This window comes from Globicephala melas, chromosome 18 (genome assembly GCF_963455315.2).
Source record: "Globicephala melas chromosome 18, mGloMel1.2, whole genome shotgun sequence".
NCBI lineage: Eukaryota > Metazoa > Chordata > Mammalia > Artiodactyla > Delphinidae > Globicephala > Globicephala melas.
In genome coordinates, this window is record NC_083331.1 from 47,604,834 (window position 1) to 47,617,591 (window position 12,758).

The window sequence follows — 12,758 nt, forward strand, 5'->3', positions numbered from 1 at the left end:
TTAGCTAATGTTAATTTTTTTGTCACTTTGTGCACCATAAGAGGTTAATCAATGTTAATTTGAGCTTAGAGACTGAACATAACTACATTTCACAGATTTTGCTTATTCAGCTAGAATCAGCCTCTTGCTACGTGCTACATCTTTTGTAACACCACTCCATTACACTTGGCAAAATCAAACACTTCTGAGAGTGTAAGCCCTGGAGATAAGAGTTTACACGATGAAATCCAGATATCAAGACTCAATAAATGTACTTGTTATTAATTTTAAAACATACATCATTAAGTAGATATAGAAAGAGGAATTTATGAGATCCACCAGGGCCATCTAGAAATTTCATGAGAACATGACTAAACTTTGCTAAAACTTAGAAAATAAGATTTCAAAAATAGGTAAATTAATTTCAATTGCTTCTGGAAGCAACAGCCATTTTTTCCCGAAATATTAGTACACTAGTCATCACTCTCCTAAAGCTTTGCATGTCCATGGGAGGAATATATTTCCCCACCCCATTGATGCTGGGCTTGGTCATGTGCCTTGCTTTGGCCAATGGGATGCTAGTAGATGAATGATGTGAGCAAAGGCTTAAAATCTGTTTGTACTATAGGGCTCGTCCTCTTGTGTTCTAGCCACTGCTGTGAGATATACATGCCCTGGGCTGCCCTTTGGGTTAAGAAAAATGAGTGAACAGTACTGCTCCAAGAACCTGCAGACCTGCTCCAAATGACCAGCTGATACATGGAAGAGAAGTAAATGTTTTATGACGGTATTCCACTGAGTTCCGGAATGACTGGCTACACAGCATTATAGCGGCAATATATGATTAGGAAAAAAAAAAAAAATCTTGATATTGAATTTGGGGTGGTGCCTTATTTTTCTTAGGTATTAAATTAATATTTGGTGGCAGACATTACTGATTAATTGAATCAGTCCTGTCCATGTTTTTCTTTTCCTTAGCCATACTCCAATAATTGGGAACAGGTAAATTAGTTTTGGCCAATGAGATATAAGCAGAAATCATATGGTGGGTGTCCTGGGAAAGCTTTTTAAAAGTGACACAGTTGGTTGCTATGTTCTTCTGGTTAGTTTGTTTTGCTTTTACTCCTCCTCTTCTGACTATTATAAGGGCGGGATACCTGGAGTTGCAGTTGACTTCATATAACCATTGGAAAGCCACAACTGAAGGACAACAAAACAGGAAGAGAGAAGAAACCCTAGGACAAACCTTAGGACACTCCATCCGCCTGTCCTGCTTACTCCAGACTTCTTGTTATCCCAGAAAAATAATTCCATGTTTAAGTTCTCTTGTAACATTTATTGTTATTTGACACCAAAGGTAACATTAATCGATATTTGAAAGGATATGCAGATAGGTAGGTAAATAGATAGAATTTTATTCAAATTAACAAAAAAGATCCAAAATTGTACCCAGAAATTTGCTGGCATTTTTACTACACTAACTGCACATGGTTTGGGATTTAACTTTTAGGATAAGCCATAATGTGTGAGGTACTAGATTTCAACTGAGGGCAACCCTCAACTTTGTGACTGTGAAAGTAGATGGCACAAAATCATGGTAAAATGTCAACCTGATAAGATTCATTCTGATCCAAGCTATCTTTTTCTATCTATGTCAAATTTTTCTTTATAGCAGCAGGTTCTCCATGAAAACGTATCCTTCAATTTTCTACTTTCATTTGACACATGTAAGTAAACATATTCAATGAGATTCAAGTGTGGGAGAGTGCTATAAAGTGAAGGAAAATTATGGTACAATGGCAATAACTCATGAAGAGTAATAAGAAGAGAGTGCCTAGAGCATTTGACTGCAAATGGAAGAGATTATATCCTGGTGAATTGAGTTAATTTCAAATATATTACAGTATGGTTTTCTGTCATATGTACTCTCTCTGACTATATTAATAAATGATAGAGTGATGAATAGTTCTGGGAACTTGTAGCGAAACATTAATATTTCAACATCATCGTTGAGTATCTGTGTCAACACACATCAAAAATGCATGAGAAATGACTACCTGTACTCACTAGTTATACTCATTAAGAATATATGGATGAGAAATATAAATGGTATACATAAATTTGCAATGCAATTACACGTAGAACATATAGAAAGAAAAAAGCTACACAAAGATCTCACACAGAGAAGTATGTCAAGCAATTGGCAGCAAGTTAATACTGGCAATCAGTTTGGAGTATACTGTATGACCACATGAAATACCACTTTATTTTAAATTATGAGTCACCTCAGTAACTACTGGCACTAAATTTTTTTTAAATATAGAAGTAGCAAAAATAAGTAGCCATTCTCAAACAAAAGCGGCTCTTCACTCTGTCTATGATGTAGCTTTGGAATCCCCTTGTTAAAAATAAATATAAATGGGCTTCCCTGGTGGCGCAGTGGTTGAGAGTCCGCCTGCCAATGCAGGGGACGCGGGTTCGTGCCCCAGTCCGGGAAGATCCCACATGCCGCGGAGCGGCTGCGCCTGTGAGCCATGGCCGCTGAGCCTGCGCGTCCGGAGCCTGTGCTCCGCGACGGGAGAGGCCACAGCGGTGAGAGGCCCGCGTACCGCAAAAAAAAATTAAATAAATAAATAAATATAAAAACAAAAGTTTGGCTTTAAAAAGTTTGATTTCTATCTATTTTTAAATTGATCACCTAGAAGTAATTAATTCACATTAGAATGAGGCACGGCAGTTTGAAAACAAATCAACACTCAGTTAACGATAATTTCCAAGTGGTTAGGAAGGCTAAACAAATAATCTGTTTATATCTGTAGTATACAGAAAGATGATGTTCAATTCAGTTGGGGAGGGAGAAGGTCAAACTCGCTGTTTAGCATTATGTATGGAGTATCAAATGCCTACCAAAGAGACAAGATATAAATCACTCTCAAAACAGCAACAACTGGGCTTCCCTGGTGGCACAGTGTTTGAGAGTCCGCCTGCCGATGCAGGGGCCGCGGGTTCGTGCCCCGGTCTGGGAAGATCCCACGTGCCGCGGAGCGGCTGGACCCATGAGCCATGGACGCTGAGCCTGCGCGTCCGGAGCCTGTGCTCCGCAATGGGAGAGGCCAGAGCAGTGAGAGGCCCACGTACGGCAAAAAAAAAAAAAAAAAAAAAAAAAAAACACACCACCAGCAACACCTGTGTAGTAGCTGTCATATATGGTGCCATTTATTTTCTTTGCTCTTTTTTGTTTGTTTTGTTTGTTGGTTTTCGTATTTTCTGGCGTTTCTAGAACAAATTGTATTACTTGTATTCTTTTTTTTTTTCTCTCTCTCTTTGGCCGTGCCACATGGCTTGTGGGATCTTAGTTCCCTGACCAGGGATTGAACCTGGGCTCTCAACAGTGAACGCGCGGAGTCCTAACCACTGGACCGCCAGGGAATTCTGGTGCCTTTTATTTTATTTTACTTTTTAATGATCAAAAAGATTCGAGCATAAAAAATTCTGAGGGTAAGCTCTCACTTGGAACAACAGTTGCATCAATTTTAGGGAAAAAGTACGAATGTTTCTGTATCCTAGAAGATACAGTAACAATATACAAAAAAAAAAACTTTCTAGGATAATAAATATTTTTGACTTATCAGGGGATACAAAATTAGATTTCAAGAACCCAGGCCCAAAAGAAGTAAGTACTTCTTTGAAAGAAATTTTGAAAGAAAAATTTTGTTTTGCATTTATTTTTTGTTTTTGTTTATTGATTCTTGTGTGGGTTAAAAAACTGCGGATTCCCTTAGAAAAAAGAAAAGAACTTGTATCACAGCATAGAGGGAAAAGTATGAGTGGATAAAGAGATTCAGTCCTGAATCCCTCTCCCTAGGGATGTAATGGGAGAATCATTATTTGGCATCAACAGAGCTCAGTTTCTTCTGTACAATTAATGTTCTCTATTGGTCAGTGAGTTTGTTTATTCATTCCAGAATATTCCTGCCTTAAGGTCTCTGCACTTGTTATTCCCTCTGCCTGGAGGCGGTTCCTTTAGATATCCTGGGGACCTGACCTCATGCCTCTTTAGGTCTCTCCTAATATACAATCTTATCAGAGTTCTTTAAATGCCTTACGTGAAAGAGTAAATGCTGTCTACCCTGGCAGCTCACTCAGCACCCACACCCTGTCTCCCTCACCTCCAGAGCACTTGCCTTCTTCAGAGGTACCATATGCTTACTGTCTGTTTCCCTCCCACCTCCTCCACTGGAATATAAGCACCATGAAGTCAGTGATTTTGTCTATTTTATTCAATGCTGTTCTAGTGTTTAAAAAAGTACCTGGCCAGGCACTGTGCTAGCAGCCCTGGAGATACATGGAAGACTAGAACATGTTATCTATCCTCTGAACAGCTCACTATATTGGAGAGTCTGACATGTATGGACACAGGGGTGTCTATACATATACATATATATATACCACAAGCTCCTGTGTCTAGCTGTGGACAGCTAGGCAGCGCTAGTCATATAAATGGCACCCTTTGGGATGTACAGTGCTCAACCCGCACCACCATACCCAGCTTCCTTGAGACTGAAATCTGTAAAACACAAAGCTGATGACGCCATTGCCATTTAAAACCTCTTGATGTCTCCCCATTGTCTACAGAATAAATTCACCCTTCCTGATCAGGTCCCTACCCACCTCCCCAAGCAGCTGCATCTCCCAGCTCTCCGCCACACTCACTTCCGCGCCAGTTACTATGAACTCACACATTCCTACCGCATGTCAATGCTTTCCTCTACTCCAGACTGAGCTACGTGACCTTCCCCCCTGTCCTCACTGCAGCCCTTCATGCTTTTATCCCATTGGGCTTTGATTTGCCTCATATATGTTGATTCTGAGCTCCCTGTGGTAAGGTTCTATGAATCATTCATCCTGTATCCCCAGCATGTAACACAGGGCTAAATAAATGAATTAATTATTCACCAAATACAGACATGACTTAATTTGCTAATTCACAAAACAGCTCAAATATCAAATTATTATCAAAAACTGATCAGACTTTAAACGAAAGTGGGACCAACACGGTCCCAATCAAAGCGATAGAAATGACTGTGTATGGGTGTACAGTCTTCATCTTGCTATTAAATACCCAGGGACTGAGTTACTCAGTGATCATTATATATATATTTTTAATATTGCTAGAATGTTGGGTTGATGCAGGCTAAGTATACACTTTAGACTCTACCTATGTTCATTCACATCAAATCAGGAGCTTTTTCTGACCTCCTTTAGAAGAAGAGCAACGTAAAAGTGTTTATCTCCTTGGCAAGACAGCGAACGCCTCTCAGATTTACCCATCAGCCATGATGTCTATTATTAGTCTATTAGAGAGCTAGACTTCCACCTACAGAACTGAATCAAAGCTATTTCTTTGTTAAGGCATGAAGTGGGGATTTGAAGGCGTCCCAAACACATTAGGCTTATTAAATAAAAGTATAGCTTCTTTTAATGAGACAAGAATCTGGGAAAGATTTAAAAGAAAAAAAAACCCTGAAATTGTTTGACATACTGAGCTCTCTGGCTTCTTCTCTGGGCACAATCAGCTCAGCTGGGTTCGTTCTAATCAGCAGACAAGGGAAGAGGCATGATCCAAATACCCTCAAATCGTTCAGTCAAGGGCTGCAAAATTAGATGACACAGTACCGTTTCAACCCTTGGACAAACATTTCCTTTTATAGATTGACAGAAAGCAATTCTAAAAAGGATGCTCATTTTGGGAATGTCAGCACATATGTATATACTGAAACAATAATTTCTTAAAATAATAGCAACAGTGAAGTTTATAGAAAGAATGCTCTAATGTATTTGTACTTTATTTCTTCACATATCAATATAATGCTGTGTGCGATTTACAGAAGTGGAACACCTTTTTCAGAACTATTTCTGAGAAGGCATCTGATAGAATTATCTCTCCCTAAGTCAGATTATATTTAAAGTGACAGCGAGTTTAAAGATGAAAAAAATCTGAAATTATTTCATAAAAGTTATATTCTTATTGGGATTCAGGTGTCAAAAAACTTTGCTAATTTTAGAAAGTTACGGTTTAGAGATATTAAAGCCACAACATAAAAACAAGAGCTGCCTTCATAAAGGAATATGGGTTTATAGTCAGACAAACTCTGATTTCAATATGAGCTCTGCAAATTATCAGCTATAGGACCTCTGGGGATAGAGTAAACCTCTCTGGGCTTCCGTTTATTTGTGCATAAAAACAGGAGCATAGGGCAAATTAGACGAAAACTATGTAAGTCCTCACAGAATCTGCCTGAAAGAAGTCAGTCAGTAACAGTTTTGTTTTCTCTTTCTTCCTTATCTCTAGGACTGTTCTCTACTGTAATTTAAAAGACATTAACAAAGTTATACATGAGGAGATTCAGAAATAAGGATCAAGAATTTTAAAATAAGGAAAATGAAAAACACACACAAAAAACCCAAACCGAAAACCTCCAAGATTTCTGACCCTTCTCTGATCATCAGATGCAACCTTCTAAATTAAAAACCATGATGTTTGAGCCAGCAGCAGACTCTGAAGGAATAGGATATCCAACTTGCTACCATATCTGTTCTTTCAAAGAGCATCTAAGTGCAAATAAAGATGGGACTCTTCATTTCCAGAATTCACAAATTGTTTTCCTTTAAGAAGAAGGGCACTTGACACAGGCAATATAATAAAAACAGGGGGAGGAAGCCAGTGTTTTAATTAGCTTAAATGTAATTAACAAGGAACTATTTAAAAAGAATATCCTTTTAACAGGTTCCAATTTTAGGGATGCTAACCAAAGCAAAAAGCTACTAGCATGTTGCTTCTTTTCCACTCTGACAGTTACAATCAAGATCAGAGAGGGCAGAGAACTCAGATATGGTGTGAGTTAAACAATCACATGCATTTACCAATTCTGCGAAAACTGACACTGAGGAGAGCTGGTCCATCTCCTTAAAATCTTCACCGCCTTCTCCCACCCTCTACTCCACCCTTCCCCACTTCACTCTTACTGAAAGTATCACGTCTAGACCTTTATTCTTTCAGTTTAAGGCTTGCGCCTGGTTGAACACTAATTCCTCTGAGGAGGGCCCGCTTTCAGATATTCTTATTCATTTACACTTTACTTTGAAGGAAGTCGATTATTCTACCAGCATCAACAAATGAGGAGTAGGAAGGTTTGGAGTTAGAGAAAAAAGAAGAAAAAGGGGTACAGAGGTTAGAGGCTCTGAGTAAGAGAGCCAAATTTTACCTATTTAAAAAATATCATTGTTTTGCCTAGGGTTAGAGTTAATTATGATAATTTGCTCTAATCATGTGCCTGTACCTCTCTTTTTCCAAACACTTATTTCATAATTATGTTTGTCAAGTAGTTAAGGGTAATGATCCTATTATAGCATCAGAGGGGAAAAAAAACAAACAAACCAGACCTAAGCAAAACAGATGTTCTATGAATTGCTGGAAGTTGGCTTTGTCAGAATTACTTGAATACACTGTCTCTGGCTCGGACAGTATCTCTACAGTTGAAATACAAGAAGGGTAGAGCCTGTCTGTAGGCCTCGCTATGGCCGGTTCTTCCCATTTGTCTGAATTCACTGAGGCTGAGCTGATAAACGAGAAGCAAGTGAATCAATGAATATAGTTGCAATGATTGGTTCAAGCACAGTTCAGGAGCCTTGCTATAAAAATCTATTTAAATGGAAGTGAACTTAGGTTGCAGCTCTAGCCACCAAGCATTGTTCCTTTTTATTCAAAGACCAAGAGTATCTGAATATTATATATTGGGGTGGGGAGAGGTGCAATGGCTAACAACTTCTGCATTTCAAATCAAAGGAAAATTTCTTGAACTGAAGATTTAATAAACGTTCATTTTAAAAACCAGTTAAATGCATAATACCAAATATTTAAAAAGAGCATTTATTAGCATATTAAGGTTTATGCTATGTAAATATAATAATGTCAGCAAAGTAAGCCACCAAATTAAAAATTCAAACTATGGTGATGACTGCATGAGGCAAGGCTATGAACCCGAATGGGAAAGGAGACAAAGAAGAGATTCAGTTGTAGAGAGTCACCTTGTGGGTTCGGATCTTGCCTGAAGGGCTGGCCTAGGACAAGGCAGTTTCGCCCCTCTCTAGTGTCAGTCTTTCCTAATAGCTTCCTTTCTCATTTTCCCGCTTCTTCCTTGACACTGCACTGGTGGCCAATGAGATAAGAGGAATGCCTTCAAACCCCTCCTAAACCATGGCTTTAATTGGAGAGACGTGTTTTGGTTGCCCAGGGCTTCTAAAATGTGCTTCCTCTATTGCACATAAACCCTTGATTTTATCACCTCTCTACCTGCAGGCATCCTTCTCACCTAACTCAAAGTTCTGCAAGTGCCAGAAACAGATGCACGGATGTCTTTTGAAATCCTCTCATCTCGTACATGCCAAGATGGTGTTCAATCCTCTTACGATTTGAAGCATTATTTTATTGATCATAGTATACTGGAATTTTTTTGTTTGTTGGACAGCTTTTGAGTTAATAGAAGCCATCAAGATCCAAAGGCAAACAGAAAAAAGAGGAAAGGGAAATTAATAGTGAAACAGAGACATGCATTAAAAATCAGAGAAATTAAGAGCAGGAAGACATATCCACCGAGAGTTAACTTTGGGTAAACCTAAATACAGATTTTTAAAAAAAATTCTCTAACAAGGACTATATACTTATTTGTCCCAGAATAAAATTTTCCTCAACATATCGTTTTAAGTTTTGAAATACACCTATATTTAAGACGTCTCTGCAGAACATTCTTTTCGCTTCATCTAACAGTATCTTAGCACTTCTCAGTGTTTACACACACATACTCCTTCTTGAGTGATGGTTAATTAACTATTGATGGGTCCTGGCATTCTAGGGCTTCCCAAGTGACAGCTCAGTATTCCTTACTAATCGTTTAATGAAAACACTTACATGAATAATGAATCTGGCACTTGCCTAGATACACATGCAACTTTTGCAATAGTAATAAAGGCAGGCGTATGCACCGTCAGAACAAAATATTGTGGGGCTTACAAATGTTTTCACAAAGCAAATCGGAGAGGTTATGTTGAAAATGAAGCTCCAGTTCCTAAAGGCTGCTATTAAAAGTTTCATATTAAAATATACTATTATATTCTCAGCACATAATATTAAAAGCACAACAAATGGTTATGTTTAAGATGTTAATACCATGATTTGCTCGATAAGCCCGAAATGGAGTAAGCATAACTTAGATTTTAGTAATCACAGTGCCAAACTTACAGAAACACACATATCTATAACACACACACACAAATTATGTATATATTATATGGTGCAGGAAAACTGTGATTAAAATGTCTATGAAACTTGTGATTCATCTCAGAATTGAACTTTGTCATCATTTAGTCTAATTTTGCAGGTGAGAACATGGAATCCTTGATCTTAAGATTTAGCTCCCACAAAACCACAATCACTGTGCTGATCACTGAACTGGTGATGAAGTGACCGGGCATGCTAGCACTTAAATATGATTTCAGCCATCCTTCTGATCCAACGCTTTGGAGAAACTAAGTTACTACAACCAGTTACTGGAACAAATGAGAGAAAAAAGTGTTTTTATACATGTTCAAGTGGAAGAATATGACTGGTAACAGACATTACAGGCACTCCTGAGAAAAAGATATGTTTGGGGAGTTAGAAGTCCTAAACTTTGTCTCGTCACCACTTATTATATGACTCTGCAGAAGACACTGAACCTCTCTCATCCTCAGTATCTTCATTTGTAAAATCAGCATAACACTTGCAATATTTATATTTACTAGTTGTCATGTACTTATACTACACACTATTACCATTATTGTTACTACTACCACTAATAATAATATTAATTTCACCCTTGAGGCTCTCATCTGTCAAAACTTTGCAATTCAATTTTCATGCCTTGTAACTATACCACACTCTCACAATGGTCCTATAAAGTACGTATTCTTTCTTATTACAGATGAAGAAATATCTCAGAGTGGTTAGTTAACTTGCCAGATGTCACACGGCTATTAAGTGACTGAATGTGAACTTGAATCCAAATCTTTCTGACTGCAATTTCATTAGATTTTCCATATCCTGTTTCCTCTAATATATAATATACCTAGTACCTATTTATCATAGAGATTCATTTTATACACCCTCACATATACACACACATAGGCTTTAAATTCTAAAATGCGCTACTAATTTTTTTTTTTTTAATTTCAAGGCCTAATTCATGAAACAGAGTAGATATTTAGTCAATACCTGGGAAAAAAGAATTAATATATGGAAGGTAACTAAGATCATTTTAAGTAAAGTGTTAATTAACTTTTGTATTGGCAGTAACAGTGGCTTAATTTAAATCTTCCTCTTCTTTAAAATTATGTTATTAAAAATTATGCTAGAGAAAAAATACACATGGACTAGTCATAGGTGAAATTCTAGACACAGAATTGACAATGATGAAAAAGCAGCTATTTTCAACGAAAAAGGGCTAAACTCTAACTCTGTGTTACAGTTAAAGGAGTGAGAAACGATCCCTTTAAAAATTACATATGATTTGAATGTTTCAAAGGGGTAACATAGTATCTTCCAAATTTTAAATTTCAAAAAAGCTGTTCTGTACTTTCCTATCAACACAAGATAATACTGCCTGTCATATTGTACCTCTCTTGACTGTTCTATATGAATAATGAAAACAATGATGATAATTAGATAGTGACACTCGAAAAGAACAATTTTTTTTTTCAGAGTTAAGGAGAAGGGGCGGGAAGTATTAAAAAAGAAGTCTCATTTCTATTCAAAATACAAATTTTCAACTATGCAAAACACTCCATGTTTCCCCTAATCTCCTCCCAGAGAACACAAGGCTGAATGGAAAGATGCTGACACATGTGCCCGTTCAGAGCTAGAATGACAGGTCTGGGGAACAGGAGATGCTGCTGTTTCCATTATCCATTGAACACCTTGGCAATTCTTATTTCATCCTGAGAATGTGATACTTACTCTTGTACTGCTCTGGCTATGGAAAGGGCCGTAGATCCAGTTTCATTAACGCTATCTAAGGTCACATTTGGCAGGTCATCATCATCACTGTCACTTTTACTTTGTCTGGGAGATAGGCCTCGGGGGTCCATTTGTGCTGGGAAAAAAAGGCATATATAATGAATTAAAATTAGTGTGCAGAAAGTTAACCTTGTCCTGGACCAACATCAAGCATGGAATGTCTCTTCTGTGTATGTCACACACATGGAATTCTCCAGAAATCCCAGGAATTAGTGAAAGCGACGTATGTTATGGACTGAGCACGCACTGACTCTTATCCCTTGTTCGTCTGATTTATAGAACCTCCATCAGCTCTCGGTAGTTTCAGGGGATGATTATGGAATAGAAACTGTAAAATCTACAATATTACCAACTTCTGAGAAGCTGATTAGGTAGCTCATGAGTTACTGTTCTACCCTCTGGCTTCTTCTTGCTTCTGCAACCAGAGCTCTGGCCATTTCGTTGCACATTAGCACTTTCCCTGGAAGGTGGAGAGCAGGAGGGAGAGAAGGTTTTATTTGCTTAGGGCTCCCATCAGAAGCTTAAAGAACGACAAGGTTTACAAGACTAACATAAAGGTTTAGGTATTCTTCATACTACAGTGAATCCTTGTTCACAGTTCGTTGTTGCTCTAAGTGGAGACCTGAGTGCAGGAAAATGACTGAAGTAGTAGCATTTTAACTGTGTCTACATGTGCTAGAAAGTGCCCTTCATCTCTATGCTGATCTCATTTTCCAAAAATGCATTTCTAGATAAGATCCTCCTTCCGCTGCAAACTGGCCAAAGCAGGACATAGCCTGATGTTCTGACTCCTGTTGATGGGGACCACCAGATCCTTTTAAATGAGAGGATCACCATCAACATTTAATATACTAATGTATATTTTAAAAAATAGATTTCATTCCCACCGCCTTCTCTTTATGAACAGCTTTAGCAACCACCGCCTAGGATTTCCATCAGCCCTCTCAGCTGAGGCACGGAAGAAGCACACCTTCTAAATTAAAAGTACTGCGCTAGCTACATAACTGCATTGCTAAAACATATGACTTCAACCCTCAGCCAGCTCCCTCAGCCTGCTCTTCCAAGCTGCCTACAAAAGATTTCTGAAACCACCACTAGCTGTAAAGAGAAGCAAAATACACTTAAAATCGTGGTTACAATGACATTTGGGTACATTTACAGTTTCATTTTTTTTCTCAAATCATTTTTTTTTTCTTGCTGTTACTGTGCATCATACATTAGGTAGAGCCACAGGAAAATGCTGATATTTTCCCATTTTTTAAACCACGAAAGACAATTTCTCATGATTCTACCTAATACTTACCACATGAATAGAAAAACTATACCTAGAGAGTTCTGATATATTTCTAACTAAACTTGGTTAGGAAGGAGCGAATATCTGTTGAACCTAGGGTGTGAGTGTACTTGACATACATTCTGCCTGTAAGTATAAACACGAAAATGTACTTTGAATAGTGGACGTGTTTGGTAAATGTTGGCTAAATTAAAGAGAAAATAATGAAACTAATCTAAAGCAGTGGTCCTTTGCTGATGACAAATTTGCCCCCCGCCCCCGGCAAAAGACATCTGGCAATGTCTAGAGACACACTGATTTGTCATAACTTGAAGGAAGGGGGATGCTACTGGCACCCAGAAGGCAGAAGCCAAGGATGCTGCTAGACATCCTACA

General features: G+C 38.1%; 1 protein-coding gene across 3 annotated transcripts in view; it reads right to left on the reverse strand.

Annotated features, from left to right (window-relative positions):
• KLF12 (KLF transcription factor 12) overlaps positions 1-12,758 on the reverse strand; it is a 580,319-nt gene that overhangs the window by 111,918 nt on the left and 455,643 nt on the right. For all 3 annotated transcript variants that reach the window (XM_060287905.1, XM_030838658.2, XM_030838660.2), the window contains exon 5: positions 11,030-11,165. In XM_060287905.1, the coding sequence (XP_060143888.1) occupies positions 11,030-11,165 (136 nt within the window). The remainder of the gene's footprint in view (positions 1-11,029; positions 11,166-12,758) is intronic.